The sequence below is a fragment of the Gigantopelta aegis genome, chromosome 10 (assembly GCF_016097555.1).
Source record: "Gigantopelta aegis isolate Gae_Host chromosome 10, Gae_host_genome, whole genome shotgun sequence".
NCBI classification, from domain to species: domain Eukaryota; kingdom Metazoa; phylum Mollusca; class Gastropoda; order Neomphalida; family Peltospiridae; genus Gigantopelta; species Gigantopelta aegis.
In genome coordinates this window covers 67,414,169-67,433,022 of record NC_054708.1, presented here as the reverse complement: position 1 = coordinate 67,433,022, position 18,854 = coordinate 67,414,169, and the positions used below count along the sequence as shown (strand labels likewise).

The window sequence follows — 18,854 nt, the reverse complement described above, 5'->3', positions numbered from 1 at the left end:
AAATTTAACACATGCATCTTTGTGTTTGTTATGCATGTCTATAGTTTCACCACTGCATTTATTTTTAATCCACAGTCTCAGAAAAATCACATGGTAAAACCCACCATACAGCAGTGATTAATTGGGATGTAATCTCCTAAATTTCAGTTTGACATTGTAAGGTCATATTTAATTTTCAGAAAATTCCAAAACGGATGTGACCAGTGTTAAAATTTTGGGTGTGCTTTCATCGAACTACATGTACATTCCAAAGTACAACAGCAAAGTTTAAGCTGTCATTTACCAAATCACTAAATAAGATTTATAGTTAAATTTAGCGAAGATATGTCATTACCAATCCGCTAAAAAGCTAATTCGAAAAACAGGGTGTCTAGGGTGCACAGCTATTTTTAAAAATAATTCTGTTTGGCTAAATGTCACTTGAACTTGGCTACAGATAATCTGATCAATTTTGCCAAATTACTATTAAGTTTTTGACGTCCAGCTTAAACCCTGCTATAGCAGTTAATTTCTGAGGTACCAGGTCTTTTCCTCTCTTAACTCTAAAACTTGTTTACTGTGCAACAACCTCATCATTAGTGAAATGGCAGATCCATCCCTTATTAATAAAAGCAAATAAATTAATTTCACTTAAATTAGCATCAAAGAAATATTCCAGAAGGCATTTAAAACAAATTAAAACTGTGTCATTTCTGACTGCCCAGGTGATTATTTTTGAAAATGTTCTTGAAACAAATGCAATAAGTGAAACAAAATAGAACAATAAATAAACAAACATTCAATAACTCTGAAACAAGAAGTCATTAATAAGATAAATGTCCCACATTATAAAGTCTGTTGTGTGCCATGATCTTTCCAACTGTTGTAAACCTCACATTAAATTTCACATTCAGTGAAACCTCTCAAAACCAGACACTCTGTAAACCGGAATTCCATCAAAACCAGACGTTTTTCGCAGCCCCTTTTTAACTATTTGTACAGAAGAGAACCTCTCTAAACCGGCTACCTCTTAAAACCGGACTTTTTACTTTGTCCCAAGGGTGTCCGGTTTGGAAAAGTTTCACTGTATGTGTGTGTGTATATATTATCTTCACATACAGGTACATCAAAAATCATAATTGGTTGTTTTTAATCTCCTAATAGTTCTTGTTTTCAATCTTATATACAATGACTATTGTTCTTTTGACCAACTGTAAACATGAAGATTTAAAAAACATTTGACACTTTTTTGCAATTATAGGGTTTTAACTTTTTATATGTATTTTGATTAGCATTTACACATGCATTGATTTATTTTAAAGCTAAGCTACATCATGCGGATTTACAAAAAATAAATAAAAAGGGAAAAAGGGGGTGGGGGCAGAGAGAGAGAGAGAGAGAGAGAGAGAGAGAGAGAGAGAGAGAGAGAGAGAGAGAGAGAGAGCTTTTCATTTATATGACCTATTTTGTAGTTCAAGAAGCTTCCATATTCTATAAATACTGGAATTACAGTATTAGTATTAAACAAGAGGCTTTTTAAAAACAACAACCTCACTTTCTGCTATGTAATTACAGTTAAACGGTTTCAAAAACATTATCACTTCCTGCAATGCCACCGTCTCAACTAAACTATATTCTGAAATGTCAGACCCATCAATGGCCGTGCACACTTGTTTTCTTCTAATCATTACACCATCTAGGCTATTTTCGTTATGCTCAAGACGTTCATTCTCGGTGGAGTGAAATACCAAACCCCGCTGATCTTGTTCAACAAGAAACAGGTATGGCCTGCGAGTTTCTCATTGTGACGGTGATCCGCTCTCACACTGGCATCAAGTGACTGCTCAACAAGGCCAATATATTGGAGATAAGGCCCAAGACTTTCCATCATTGATATGATTGGAGACGGAAAATGAGATTAGGCCAATTATGAAGAAATACGTACAAGATTAGCATGAAATACAAGACGAGTTGGGTCAGCGGTTGTCCCATTGAGAAAGCGATCGTACAAGAACACAAGTCTAATTGGTGATCAACGGTAAATTGCAAGTCTTCCGTGTGGTCATAGATCATCGTGTTGCGCTAATGCCGTTCAAAGCCCGATTTGGTGATCAATGGTAAATTGTACGTCTTCCCGGTGATCATACATCACCTTGTTGCAAACTAATGTTATACAAAGCAGACTTAGTAACAGCATTAAAAAACCATTGAAGTGTCTTAACTTGAAAGCTTTATTATTTCCATTATGTGCCATATACGTGTCATTCTTGTCTGCGTTGGTAAACGTATAGTTATCACCACTGCAAGTGAAAACAAAAATCAATGCTGCACGAAACAAACGGAAAAAATGAGTTATTCAAAAGTACTGGCAACTTCAAGCATGATCAGCCATCAGGAAAGTTTGATAAAACCATCTTTCCGGAGTGACATAATAGGTTGTCATCTCTTTGTAACTGGAATAGAGTTGGTTTGTCTTTCCAATAAACCGGGTGACATTAACGAAAACACTCATAAATACCACTGGTTTTATGACTCTGTTCTTAACTAATCAAATACTACTAGTGGAAAAGTCAAGGGTTAAGATCCCAATGATAAGCTTGAGAATATTGAAGGAATCAAATCAAGATGTGTAAGAAAAGGAAAGGAATGTTGTTGTTTTTAACAACACCTCAGCACATTTTGTCAGTTGGTCTTGATAGCAAGAGCAAACTCACTATCGTCACCTGTGTTCTGCCTATAGAATTAGCAGCAAAGAATCTTTTACATGCACTTTCACACACAAGGACAACATATACTATGGTCCTTAATATACCAGTCTGGAGGCACTGGTTGGGCCAGGAAAAGAACCATGGTAATCTAGAGAAAGGGAAATCTCACCATCTTCACAAAGGATAGTGTAACCAAACAGCAAAACATTTGTGTTGTATTATATTTTGGGTTGGTGTGTGTGTGTGTGTGTGTGTGTGTGTGTGTGTTTAAGGTGCACTTCCCATATATAGGATAACAGCATGGATTTGGTGACGACACCTACTCAAGCGGTCAAAGTTTGAAAAGATACCAAGAAGTTGATTCTGTCTACAATTAACAGGCAGACATTTCAGAAATAGGTGGCACTGGGAAAACAAGACCAGCCACAGACACACACACACAATACACCCAGCAGTTTTCATAATAATGGATAAACTACTCTCCATCAGGGACAGATAAACCCGACAGTAAGAGAATTCACTTTTTATTACTAATTCCAGCAGCTATTTTAAAGTTAAAACTCACACAATCACATGTTGGAAGTAATCACGTTGGATTACGAGAAGGGAGCTGGGGAGTCGTAGCATTACTGCGGCAGCAAGACTCGGCTGCTGCCAACTCCACGTTTAATGGTAACGGCGGCAGCAATACGTGATCAATTCTAATGAAGTGTGTACGACTTTCCCATAAAGAGGAAAGAGCAAATACTGCTTTAATTGGCAATACACTGGTCACGATTCACTCCTGGGTTATTGGTGTTTACTTTACAATTTGAAGGCACCAGGCTCGTCATTAAGACCTGTCTTGCTTAATGTGTTCAATGTAACCAAGCAAAGAAAACCTACACCCATACATCTCCACTTTTATTAGCTGCTGATTGACAATACTAACTTCGAGTCAAAGAAATAATTCTTAAATACTGATGGCAACACTTGGGCAGGTTTCGTGTAACAAAATTGGAAGGTTTTTTTCTCTTTCTTTTCTTTCAAGCAGTTCAGGCAGCCATAATGGATTCTGTAATCACAGTCAGCCATTAGTGAGATGTCAAGGTGTCCATGTGGATCAGAAATACATGCAGCTCAAAAGAACCGATACTAAAAAATGTGTCCTTGGTATTGTTTGGAGGTTTTGTTGTTTTTTGTTTTGTTCGGTTTGTTGCTGGTTTGGTCTTTTTAGTTTTTTGTTGCTGTTGGTTTTTTATTTATTTTATTTTTATTTTTTATTTTTTATTTTTTTTTGGGGGGGGGGGGGGAGAGAGGAGAAAGACATAATTATTTAAGTATAAATATCAAATTCTAAACTGTCAATTTGACATCTTAAAACACTTCTTTTTAAAGGCACATTGAAGTACCTTATCAAAGATCCAAAATTTAACGATCCATTGTTTGTCTTTAAACCCAAAAGAAATATTTACTGTTCAACTTAAGTACAACCAACCCATTACTGCCTTCCTATAATGGTTTAAAAAAAAATAAAAATAAAAAAAATAAACTTAAATTCTTTTAGTGAAAGTTAATAACCAAGATATGAACTATATATAATATTCCATATATCTGTTCCAAGTGTTGGCAAAAATGAGATGTGATGTCTTTATTTCATCCAAATGACCATGTTATATAATGAAGCCATGGTAACAACTGTTATGAAGAGTCTGCATTACTTTCAAGTAGTAATTAATAAGACTGTGAAAGCAATTAACTCCCATTTCAAAGGATAGTGACCATCACGGAACAAGAATATTACCGTACAGACAGACATCATATATGAAATGATACCATACAGAGAGTAAAAGATACATCATATATGAAATGATACCATACAGAGAGTAAAAGATACATCATATATGAAATGATACCATACAGAGAGTAAAAGATACATCATATATGAAATGATACCATACAGAGTAAAAAATACATCATATATGAAATGATACCATACAGAGAGTAAAAGATACATCATATATGAAATGATACCATACAGAGAGTAAAAAATACATCATATATGAAATGATACCATACAGAGAGTAAAAAATACATCATATATGAAATGATACCATACAGAGAGTAAAAAATACATCATATATGAAATGATACCATACAGAGAGTAAAAAATACATCATGTAGCAATGATACTCAGTGAATGATTTTGAATGACACCATGTCAAAACATGCATGTGTTAACAAGGATGGGTTAGGTAGGTCCTTATTATTATGTATAAACCCTAAAAATAAGCAATGCCATACTTCGTTCTTTACAACTATGCATAATTTGTTTGTTTAATTTGTAAAAAGTTTTAGTTTTGTTTAACGACACCACTAGAGCACATTGATTTTGTTTAATTTGTATAACTGGTTCACTTGTGACCATTATTTAGATCAGAAAATGCAGATACTGATTACATAACATTCTGAGACTACAGTAATGTCGGAAATAGAATAAAAATGATTTTTGTCAATTATTTCTTTCATATTAAACTGACAAGTAAATATTTAGTAAATACCTATTTAATGATACTCAACCTAATTTAGCATTTACTTGTTTGGGCTCTCATTGATGTACAAGGTGGTGTTTACTCTTGAAATTAAAATAAATATGTCAGTAAAAAGGTGATTTGTGACCTTTATTGGAACAGACTATAACACTTTTTAATCAATATGTGTCAATTTCATTTACTCTTAAAAACAACTTTTAACTTAAAACTGCAAGTTAACTGATTATTTTGAATTGCAGTATGAATTATTAATTAAGACAAGCATATTTATTGAAAATAAATTCAATGTAAGTACATTAGACATTTACACCATCTTGTAACCACTTAAAGGTGCTATATCATAGTTATATGTGAGCATCTGTTTGTGATAAAGATTCTCCAATAAAAATGTATTTTCTACTAGTAGAAAAACATATTGCCTAAAATATTTATGGGCATACAGTTAAAAGTGTCTTCTTTAAATGTTAAATCAAAATTTTATATATATAAACAATTATGGAACTTTGAGATAGCACCTTTAATACCGGTATAATAGATCACAAACTCAGAATGGTGCTTGACAGTTTTGATCAAAAGTTACTTATAAATGACTACAAATATTTAGTTTTGGAGAGGGATAGGGGTAAACCATCATCAGAAACAGTCCCTCACATATTGTAACAGCAATGAAATTGACACATATCGATCAAAATGTGTTATAGTCTGTTCCAATAAAGTGCACAAATCACATGTTACTGATATCTTTCTTTTAATTTCAAGAGTAAATACCACATTGTTCATCAATGAGAGCCCAAACAAGTAAATGCTAAATTAGGTAGACTATCGTTAAATAGGTATTTACAAAAAATTTCAGTTTAACATGTAAGAAATAATCGACGGAAATAATTTTTATTCCATTTCCGATAGTACTTTAGTAACAAATCCTATTGATGATGGTTAACAAAAATTAGCTATGTAAACGGTCTTAAAATGTGCTCATCAAGAAATAGAACAGAATCTGGTCTCGTTTGTTTAAATTTTTCTGCTTAGTTCTGAAATGAAGGGAAAAACTCAATTAACAATCCGACTAAGAAGACCTGTGGGGAAAATGGGGAAATAATAATGTCAATGTGAAGCAGGTAATTTCCTTAACTTCATCAGAAAGCTATAAAGGCCATGATTCCATTTATCACTGCAAAAGACCATGTCAGGAAAACATGCAACCTTATTCGCTTCATTCGACTCGGCTGTTCCATGTGATGAGCAGGCTAATGGAACTCAGCGTCAACAGACTTTTTTTCCCTTCAACTTGCGAGCTTTGGTCACCAATTTATGCATGGATTTATGGACAAGCAAACAAGACAGTCAAAAAAAAACAAATCCAAAAAATCAGAGGACCAGTATATTTCTATTCTGTATCATGTTAATTAAACAGGTTTTTTGGTTGATTTTTGGCGTTTTTGGGGGTGTGTTTTTTTGCATATTAGTACATAAAATAAACTCCTGATGGCCAATATTGAACAGTTTTTGTAAACGATTAACCAGCAGACAAATGTGGATAGTGACTGAATATTAAACAAAACTGATTGGTTGACACTATGCCAACTTCGTATGCCAGACAGACAAAACGATGAACCATTATCTATCTGGCCCAATTAGACACTGTTTGTTAGATCATTTTAATTTAATAAATGTTGTTTTATTTATTATATATAATCTTTATAAAAATTAAAAATAAAAACCCACAAAAACCCACCAAAGAACAATTTTCATGTGTGTTTTTTTTCTTTTCAGCTGGTAACCAGCATTTATTGTCAGCTGTAGGAAAGACATGACATTCCACATTAATCAGACTGTAACTGCTGGAAGACCATGGCACACTTTTCACAACTATTCTCAGCTCATTTTATATACATGATTTTGTTAAATACAGAAAATCAGTTTGTAAAAAAACCCACACACACAAAAATCAGCACTGTCATTCATTGCACCCCTCCTAAAATAAAGGCAGTGTATTATTTGTGCAAAATATTTAACACTCAGGGCCTACATTTTCAAAGCAATTTTGGCACTACGAAATCGTAAAACCATCATAGGCCATGACGTCACTACAGCCCATGCCATTGTGATGTCAACGCTTACGATGGTTTTACGATTTCATAGCGTTAAGTTTGCTTTGAAAATATGGGCCCTGAATTCTAAAATTAATATTAGGATATGAATTAACAGATTCTACAAAAGTTTATTCCAGAAAAAATGTTGAAGGCTGCACCTCTTTTCCCATGTATTTCATGTATTGACGTACAGAAGAAACTTTACATACATCAAATTTTTATAATTTGATAAATATTGTTGGTAATTGAAAAGAACCAATTTAGAAAACACCTTACAAACACATTGCATGTATCACAAAGTGCATTGTGACGTTCAGATGTTGGAACTTCATGATACTTTCATATCCCACTGTACCGTTTGTTGGTCTTCTATAACAGAATTTCAAGCCTTGCAAAGTTTCTTTTGAACGTCAGTATAGTTAAAGAGCACACTTAAAAATTAATATATGGTCAATCTTACAATCAAATAGCACATTGGCAAGTGCCAATTACAAACAGATGGCTGAAATACAAACTGCCCTTTTTATCAAGGTTTGAGTTTGTTGATATCTGTCGTCTTTAAAAGGGTGCCTTCCACATCAAGTTTTTGGAATATCTCCAAACTAAGACCGACTGTAACATACTGCAAGACAGCCATAACCAAACCTCATCTCCCTCAGGGCAGGTTGTGTATAGATCTAATTAGAGTTAGTGTATCAACCATGTCATGATACTAACTGATTACACTTTGTTATTTTGCTCATTTTTGGCAATCCCAAACCATGTATACCTAATTGAAATGTGTTGAGTGTATCGTTAAATACAATGCTTCTTTCTTTCTTTTGGCAATATTACTGCACTGGCAATTCAAAGAACACTTTTGGTGATGCCTAGCTATTGTATTATTAGCCTTTATACTTTGCAATGGTTCTACTTATACCAACCAAATGACTGCCAAAAAACCCCACAATAAAGGTACCGTTTTGCTCTATATTTGACAGTAGTTCATTTTTGTGTTTAAATCCAATTAAAGTACAAGCACGCTGGTCTAGACACACCTCATTGAGCCATTAAAACCCATATTCCGACAATTTTCGTAAGCCGATAGCTTAACCACTATTCCACCATGCCCCATTTTATTAGCTGCTACACTAGTAACTTATATATACCAGAGCACTGGTTAATATGGAAAAACTAATAAATGGGGACGGCATTAGTTCACATCTTTTAGCACGTCACATTCTGGAATTATTTCAAGATCTGTAAAACTACACGTAATTCTTATCAAATGAAAGAAAGAAAGAAATGTTTTATTTAACGACGCACTCAACACATTTTATTTACAGTTATATGGTGTCAGACATATGGTTAAGGACCACACAGATTTTGAGAGGAAACCCGCTGTCGCCATATAGGCTACTCTTTTACGACAGGCAGCAAGGGATCTTTTATTTGCGCTTCCCACAGGCAGGATAGCACAAACCATGGCCTTTGTTGAACCAGTTATGGATCACTGGTCGGTGCAAGTGTTTACACCTACCAATTGAGCCTTGCGGTTTGGAGTCGGTATCTGGATTAAAAAACCCATGCCTTGACTGGGATCCGAACTCAGTACCTACCAGCCTGTAGACCGATGGCTAACCACGACACCACCGAGGCCGGTTCTTATCCAATGAAGACATGTTTGTGTAGTGGGACAAGTCAGCCATTTTAAAGATGCACAGATGCATGTGTTGTGTCAACAGCCATGTTTAATGTGGTGATTTGGAATTATTAGATTCCGGAAACATGAAGCCGATTTAACGCTACTTTAATGTTCCTGCCATGAGAGAGAGGGAGGTCAAAATGAATGATTAATTTGAAAGAAGAAAGGGAGACAACTTACTGCTTGTATCTGTTTTTGCTGCACTGCTTGGTGATGTTGCCCAGTTGACTTTCATTTCCTGTAAAAAGAAATTGAAAACATTCAGTTTCTAATTAAATACATATACTTTCCTTTATATCTCGTTTTTTAAAAACATTTTGTGCTCAACACATCCACAGTAAAGATCTCTTGTTGTTAATTAACAGAAGCAGTCCTCGTGGTAGCAATGGGTTTCCTCTTGCAATGATCCCCAGTCCAGAGAGCAGAACTAAAGTCAAGGTTTTACCGTTACAGACATTGCTGGTAGCATGGTTTCTACGCACCAATATTTCAGGTCCAGACACCAAGTTCTATACATAGATTACTTTTTGAAAACATAAATTTACTTATTTCTTTAGAACATTTATAACCCAGCACTGTCTTACATGCACATTCAAAGCAGCAGATCTTGTCAGTCCAAAACAGATCCAGTTTAGATAATCCACTGGAGTGGAATTAGCCAGTTTATACATCTGCACGACTACAAAAACAAGAGCACTATCAGCAGTCAGTTTAGCTCACACGACACATAGTCAATAATGATGTGGGCCTAACAGAGCATAACAGATGTGTGCCAGGAATAAAATAATATACCAATATCTGATTGCATAATCAATCCCTTCCATTAATTTCAAACTCCATTGAAATCCCTCACACAAAAGAAACAGATATTTTTTAAATGAAAAAAACAACCCACCACAGATAATTGAAAAAATATGTTGTGCAATCTGTACCATGAAAAAACTGGCATGTTTTAGAAAAATAAAAAAACAAACAAATCTCAAATCAATAGGCCCTCATGCAGCTTTTACACAACAAAACGCGAAAACAAGATATGACAACACTTGTGCTACAGCTATCAACTTTTTAATTACTTAGCGATTACAGATTTATTTAGATAGCACCAGATTTAAAGGTTGCTCCATCACGTATGCAGCATCACTGAGACTACCCACCTCTGGGTCAGAATCGAGTTTTCATTTACCCTCCAGATCAATACAGAGTAGATGGAAGTTGAAACCCAGCACTGGTCAAGTCTTTGTCATGCTCTCAAAAGCACAATGTTTTTGACAGGATATATAATATAGTCTTTGCAAAGTAAAGCTACTTTAAAACTAAGAAGATTTTAGGAAAGTAACCACGTTCAATGGCTAACTGGTCATGTCATCCAGTTAAAGATAGCTCAGTGGCCATGTCATCTGTGGTTTGGCTATCAACAGTTTGGATATGCAGGACCATTCTCAACCACCCTCTCCAAAAAATAAAGAAGATATATTAAACATATAATACTGGAAATACTTCCCGCAATAGGCATTATATACTACTCAAAAGAATTTAAGGGTCAGACGATATTTTCGACATTATTTTGTGAATGTCAATTATATTAGCTAGACCATAATGTCACGCATGGTATTGTTCCATTTTGACGAAAGTGGGTCTAAGCAACCCATAAATGAATTAAAATCCACTGTCATTAACACTGTCGACTAGTTCTAATGGCGAAAACATGCTTACATTTGCACGTAAATTAGGGTGAAAGCGAAAGGTCTGCTAAGTGCCCATAACTTGCTTTTTCACAAAGCGCTTCATTTGCACGCTTTGCACGTGTATTCCATGTTCCCAATGCTGAATTTCCGTATAATTGGAGCTTGCGTTCGTGTACGGTGCACACTCCAAATTCGACAATGGTACGACTTCAACTGACTATCGAAGATCGAGGAAGGGCTATTGCTTGGCTTCAGGATGGCAATACGCAAAGAAATGTTGCTCTGAGACTTGGTGTCAGTCAGAGTGTCGTTGGCCGACTGTGGCAACGGTACCAAGCAACGAATTCTGTTCGAAATCGTCCACGTTCGGGAAGACCCCGAAGCACTACAAATAGAGAGGACCGCTACATCACCAATATGGCTCTACGTCAACGCACAACCACTGCACGCCGATTACGTGACAATCTGCGGACTGCGACTGGAACTCGAGTGTCTGATCAAACCATACGCAATCGTCTGAGAGCCAATAATCTACGCTGCTGTCGCCAGGCTGTTCGACCACCACTCCTACCACGTCACAGAACGGCCAGACATCACTGGTGCACGCTTCATCTGCGGTGGCAACGTGTTCAGTGGGGTCGAGTGTTGTTCACTGATGAGTCCAGGTTTAGTCTCCAGTTCAACGACGGTCGGGTTCGTGTCTACAGACGTCCTGGGGAGCGCTTCGCTGACGTTAACGTTAGATGTCATCGGTTCGGTGGTGGCAGCGTCATGGTGTGGGGCGGCATCTCTATCCACCACAGGACCCCCCTCTATGTGGTGGATGGCAATCTGAATGGAATCCGATATCTGAATGAGATTATCCGGCCGTTGGTTCTCCCAGGCCTTCAGCAGATTGGCGGCGGGGCAGTTCTGCAGGATGACAATGCCAGACCCCACCGCGCCAGGGTGGTAACGGACTTTCTCAGACAACAAGGTATCGCCAGGATGGATTGGCCAGCATATTCGCCTGACTTGGCCCCAATAGAGCACGCCTAGGACGAATTAGGCAGGAGAGTTCGGGATAACCATGCCCCTCCGGCCAACCTTCATGATCTGGGTCAACATGGCAGAGTTCTTCAGACGTCTGATCAACAGCATGAGGCAACGATGTGTCGAGTGTATTCGCGCCAGGGGTGGATTCACACACTATTAAACGAATGTTCTAATGTGTAAAATCCATGTTTGACAACCTTCAACTTTGACAGCATGTCATGTGACTTTCTTGTATACAGTGACGTTTATTTGTGGGGTTTTTGTAAATATGGAACAATAAATAAATTTTTTGGTGTAGTTTACATCATCAATCTAATACACTCTGAAACTTATATGGTTATAAATTTTTGACCCTTAAATTCTTTTGAGTAGTATACAACAGTATTCTGAACCTTTTCACAACAGTTAAACTGTTTGACTTAACAAAAATACATATATGCACTATAAATCGGGAAGGAAAGCTATGCCATAAACAGAGCCATTTGTCATGTCGTGAGGCTTAATGGACATGCTGAGGACACATTTCATCGCATATCCAATTCTGGGTTATTACAAGACAATGATGATTAATTTGACGTGCTGCAGTGATTAAAGATGAGCAGGAGCGTCAGTCATTAACATCAGGCAAGTGTTCACTGAAAATGTACTTCTCAGTAACCATATACACTGACAGTGTCATTCCACTAGTAAAAGGACTAGCTGGTTAGTGACACCTCAGCACACTTTTTGATCAGTGGCTAAAAGCATTATGGTCTGGTGTGGAAGCCAGATCTACCACAAATGCTGCTTCTTCTAATGAGAATATGATGAACCAGGTCTACCACAGATGCTGCTACTTCTAATGAGAATATGATGAAATAGGTCTACCACAAATGCTGCTACTTTTAACAAAAATATGAGGAACCCAGGTTTACCACAAATGCTACTACTTCTAATGAGAATATGATGAACCAGGTCTACCACAAATGCTGCTACTTTTAACAAGAATATGAGGAACCCAGGTTTACCACAAATGCTACTACTTCTAATGAGAATATGATGAACCAGGTCTACCACAAATGCTGCTACTTTTAACAAGAATATGAGGAACCCAGGTTTACCACAAATGCTACTACTTCTAATGAGAATATGATGAACCAGGTCTACCACAAATGCTGCTACTTTTAACAAGAATATGAGGAACCCAGGTTTACCACAAATGCTACTACTTCTAATGAGAATATGATGAACCAGGTCTACCACAAATGCTGCTACTTTTAACAAGAATATGAGGAACCCAGGTTTACCACAAATGCTACTACTTCTAATGAGAATATGATGAACCAGGACTACTACAAATGCTGCTACTTTTAACAAGAATATGAGGAACCCAGGTTTACCACAAATGCTACTACTTCTAATGAGAATATGATGAACCAGGTCTACCACAAATGCTGCTACTTTTAACAAGAATATGAGGAACCCAGGTTTACCACAAATGCTACTACTTCTAATGAGAATATGATGAACCAGGTCTACCACAAATGCTGCTACTTTTAACAAGAATATGAGGAACCCAGGTTTACCACAAATGCTACTACATCTATAAACAAAACAGGCCATTCTTTTCTGCCTTCCCACAGATGGCAAGCTTATAAAATGGTATTTGATAGACCAGCCATGGAGCATTGGTTGGAATAAGAATCAATGTTAGTGAAATAGTATTCTGTAAAACTATATTTCAGATACTTCGTCATTTATACACGAGTAATAGTAAAAAAAACCTTTTAAATCAATAGAAAACAATGGATAACATGTCCGACCAGAAATAAAATCAACTATTTGTGTGTGTTTCTACAAGCAGATCAAGATTTGTCTTATGTAAGACAAACAACTGAAAACATACAAGTTGTGTTTGAAGAAAGAAAAATGACATTTGTTAATCGATTCAAAGCATGCAAAAAAGAAAGAAAGAAAGAAAAAGAAAAGAAGTCTTACACAATTTCTTAAAAATAAAAATAAAGGGTCTTTCATCTTGTAATTGTACAAAATTCTGTTCCCTTATTCAGAAAGTTACATTTTATTTTTACGAGAAAAAAAAGAATCCCCCCAAACATGAACATACAGTGCCCTTTATTTAATCCATAAATCTATGAAAATCAGATTGATGTTGGGACCCAAATTGGTTTATAAGACTGAAAAGTCTGTCTAATCCATCACTGTCTAAATCAACACTTTTTCCCCCCCCTTCTTTTTTCTTTTTGTATTTTCCTTTTTTCTTTCTTTTTCTTAATGGATTCATTTGAGACAGCCCATAAGCACATGCACACTCACACTTATTGGTACTCTTTAGGCAGTCCACAAGCATACACATGCTTGGCATGCAAGCAAATAAAGAGGTGATTATAAAAATTATTGAGTTATTACATGTAGGAGAGCATTATTCAAAATTTTGACTAGAAATCTACAGACAATCAGGTCAAATGTGTACTTATATCCACCACACAATCATACTTTGCTCTGCATGACACTTTTAATCCAAAAATGTCCAAAGCAGAAGCCAAATGGACAACTATGCAGATAGAGCAGCACTGGCAAACAGAATAAATTCCTCAACTTGCTAATTTCTCACGTGTCCACATCTGTTTCATGTTCCCTGCAATTGCAACTGGTCACGAAGTGCGGCGGCAAACCAATATGAATTAACAAATTGACAACAATTGTTTTTACCAGCCGATACTCCAGACTTTTGAGTTTAATTACAGCACATTAGGGTAAACATTTCTAGGGGAAAAACAGTGACAATATTAAAAAATATTGACTTAAAAACGTGGATGCTGACAACAGGAAACTGTGCTACAATGGATTCAGCAATTAGACTTGGGGGATTCACTGAAAGCAGTTTTGGCACAGAGTCCACGGAAATCAAATTACCCGAAACCAAGGTATCTCAATTAGAATGTACAGGCCATCTCTGGACTTTGTCACTGCTTAGCACAAGACTTTGAAGAGGCACTGTTAAAGAGAAAATCAATAAGGATCCGACTGCCATGGTTTTGCTACATATACTACAGGAATTGCTGAATACTTGGGGTTATGGGCGTTCTCTGGTGCTGGTTTCATGCTGTGAGCCGCTATCGGTATGCACCGCATGCCAGTGGTTGCATCCGAGGTCTCGGAAAACTTTCTCGTCACGAAACCGAATAATTCCGTATTTATCAGTCCTCTTTACCAAGTGTTTTATTTGCAAAGAAAAAAAAAAAGAAAAGGAAAAAAGAAGAAGTGGAGTTCATAATGCTCACAAATTAAAAATAAAAAATAAAACTACTGTTTTAGAATCATAAATAAAATGAGCACACATTAATATTCTCCCCAATTAATGCAGTGTTCAACATCAAAGGGAAATTACTTCTGATCAAGCAATTATCAAATCAACTATAATAAACCGCTTCACATAAAAATATACTTTGAAAACTGACCTACACATACTGATGATCTATCTCACTCATTATGCAAATTAAAACACGCAGTCTGTGTTTGATATGTTCACCATGGTCCAGTCCAGAAACAGATCTGATTACAGCTTTATATATATTATGCAGAATTGTAGAAGAAATGCACTGTTCATGGATAATCTTAATGTTCACATACAGGGCTAGCTCTGGGTGTGCAGAACATTTCGCCAAACCATCTATTTACAATAATAAAAAACCAACAAAAACTACCCGTTATTTTCTAATAAAGTATCAATTATTACATGAAATTTATTCGCCAAATTAAAATAAAATTCGCCAATTGTTTTCAAAATGCCTAATTGGCGAAGTTGGTGAGTGCCAGAGCTAGCCGTCACACTGTTCATGTATAAACCGAGTGCTAATTGTAGTGCATTGACAGGAAATTATCACCAGCTTGCATTTGTCCAGGAATAGGCAATAGGTCATTAAGTCTTAGGTGAATTATCACTTTTTCTTTTAAGATTGGCCTCTTCTCGACAATCATTCCAGCAGCAATTTGTCTCTGCAAATTTTATCAGAGGATGAAGCAAAGCGTAAAATGTCAGATTTACAACATTTAATCACCGAACCACCAGAAGGAACCTGCTGGCTGTAAAGTATCCACCCTATCCTTGGTTACGTTGCAGCAACACTGGTAAATCACTTGGTCAGCAAGTAGAACATCTTAAATACATTTAATACATATCAAGTTTTGTCAAATTTGATTTGTATCGACTCCAGTGAAGTCTGTAATTGTATTACACAACTTATACGACGGCACTAGAATAGAATTACAATCCAATTTTTTCTTTTAATTTTAAGCAAATATCGTTTATTTCAGATATTGTTAACAATGTAAAATAAATCACTTGGCAAATTTCCCTAACGTTTTTTTTTTAGTGCAATTTTTAACAATGTTGACAGAAATGAAAATGGGAACCAGATCACATATTACATTCATTACTCTGGTATTTGTATTATCAGAGGTCTGGGGAGTTTTAAAAACACCAATGTTTTATTATGAAAATGAAAACCAGTGAAAATTTCAAACAAAACCAAAGATAAATTGTTTCAGAATAAAAAACCCATTTTGTTTACATTTATTGAGTGGTTGGATGGGGATGGGGATGGGGATGGGAATGGGGGATGGGGGACTGGGGGCGGGGGACTGGGACTGGGACTGGGACGGGATGGGATGGGATGGGATGGGATGGGATGGGATGGGATTGGATGGGATTGGATGGGATTGGATTGGCAGGATGGATGGATGGATGGAATGGATTGGATTGTCAGGATGGATGGATTGGATTGACAGGATGGATGGATGGATACAAATGGTCAGGAATAACTAAATACCTTTCACCTTGCATCAAAAACCCATCAATACTGATTGTACTACAAAGAATGACCATACAGACATGTAGTGGGCAATATATCTGTCTGGATGTTTGTGAGGGCATCCACTAAACCTGCTTGGATCCGACTGGGTTCAGTGTATAGAAATTGATCTGACTGTGTTAGTGGCAGGATGTGCCGGCTAGACGAGACCTATGTCCATGTGTAAGTGAAAGAAAAGCTGCATCAGATCCCTCTGTCCAAACAATCACCACCAGCTCTCGTCATGTAGGAACATCCACAAATAAGGCATAGAACTAAATTCATTCACTCTAATCATCATGGCTTATTTGAAAAATCGAAAATGCTGAAACAGTGGCACATCAGAAAAATGTGTTGCAGTTAACTCAATTTATATACATGTACAATGCATGTGATGCCTGTACAATATGTGTGTGAAAGAAAATACTTTTTTTTGTTTTGTTTAATGAAACAGTTACATTTTTATTTACTATTACATGGCATGGGACAATTGGACAATAACTGCTGCCATTCTGAGGACTACTCATTTCAATTAGCAGCAAGGGGTCTTTTATATGCACCATCCCAGACAGGATAGTACATACCACAGTCTTCGTTACACCAATTATGAGCCACGTACTGGAATAACAAATAGCCCAATGGGCTTACCGTTGGTGATCGAACATCTTATACTGGGCTCTGTCATGGCCCCTGTACAATGTGATGCATGTACAAAATATGTGATGCATGTACAATATATGTGATGCATGCACGTACATTGTATCAATAATAGACTGCTGCAATTACCACAATAAAACCACTATACCACTTAAAAAACAATGTGCCATAATTTTGATAAACATAATTTTCTTAAAGACACTGAGCCCAGTTACTAAGCAGTGAAAAAAAACCTCCTGCTATTAAAGATTTTTGTACCCTTAAATTATACATTACTTATAACTTCTTGCTTAAAGTTGAGTAAATCCAGTGTTTGTTATCCTGATTCAAGGTTAAAAATTGACAGGGAACATGCACCAAATACCACTCAAACTGCATAATACTGTATTCTTTCTGATAGTTAGTTTCATAAGCAGTTTCTGCTTTCCATCTTTAGTTTCATAAGCAGTTCCTATTTTCCATCTTTAGTTTCATAGGCAGTTTCCGTTTTTCATCTTTAGTTTCATAAGCAGTTTCTGCTTTTCATCTTTAGTTTCATAAGCAGTTTTTGCTTTCCATCTTTAGTTTCATAAGCAGTTTTTGCTTTCCATCTATTTTTGACAGTATTCCAGATATAGGATTCCTCATTTTCATGAACAATAAAATAAATTATAAACTTTATCTACATTGTCTCAAGTCTCCTGCACTGCTGTTAATTTTTTTTTAGCCTACTACAGGACTAATTTCTAGAACAACTTCTCACTTTCTAGATAACATTTGAGAAGCAAAATTTGAAGCAAAGGTTTCTTCCCACACCACTAAATGAATTTCAGGCCTTGTCTGAAGCCTACAATAGCTCAAATGGAGTTGGGGGGTTTTCAAGTCAAAAAAAAAAAAGGCTTGCACCTAAGAAACAAGGGTCAGTGTCTCTTACAGCTAATTGTTTTTCCACAGTTCTTGGAGCAGAGAAAACATTCATTTCACATCTATGATTTAAAATATCTCTTATTATTATTCATGTCATTATCCAAGTATTAACTCTCAGAGGAATGCATCGATGTATAATCTAAAGAAATGTCACAAGAAAGTAATGAATTTCAAAGCTGTTATTTCATTTCAAATGACATCATGTCAATGATATGGTTAGTGTAATTTGGGATTTTTCGCACACAAGTAAATTAATTCATGGACTGTGGTCTCAAAAGGATGGGTTGTTTTGTAATTAAAAGGAATGGGAGAGTGAGGCCAACATAATACAATCGGACTCCTCAGAAAATCTTCATCAGGCTTAGAAGAAACTGGTCTTATTAATATAAAATTAATAGCACATTTGAACATGTTTTACTAATAATCAATCTTTATGGAATAAAAAGAACCCAGTGATAAGAACTTGACAGAAAATGTTAATCTTTTGTAAATGATTTCATTAAAAAAAAACTCTTCTAAAATGTCCACATTGCATAAGAAAATAAAGATGGCATAATTAACATAACCCCATTGATATTACTTGTACTTTAATAACTAGTTCATTCTCCAACCCCATTAAGTCTTTGGTCACATGTGCAATAAAGTAATGTATTTCATATTCAGTTCCGATATTGCGAGTTACATTAATGTTCGTGGATGATAGAAGTGCATGTCAAAAAGACATTT

At 36.1% G+C, this 18,854-nt stretch overlaps 1 protein-coding gene across 9 annotated transcripts in view; it reads right to left on the bottom strand.

Moving 5' to 3' along the window:
* The window catches only part of LOC121384380 (nucleolysin TIA-1-like), a 172,031-nt gene that overhangs the window by 64,300 nt on the left and 88,877 nt on the right, over positions 1–18,854 (bottom strand). For all 9 annotated transcript variants that reach the window (XM_041514757.1, XM_041514756.1, XM_041514754.1 and 6 more), the window contains one exon: positions 9,176–9,233. In XM_041514757.1, coding sequence (XP_041370691.1) covers positions 9,176–9,233 — 58 coding nt within the window. The remainder of the gene's footprint in view (positions 1–9,175; positions 9,234–18,854) is intronic.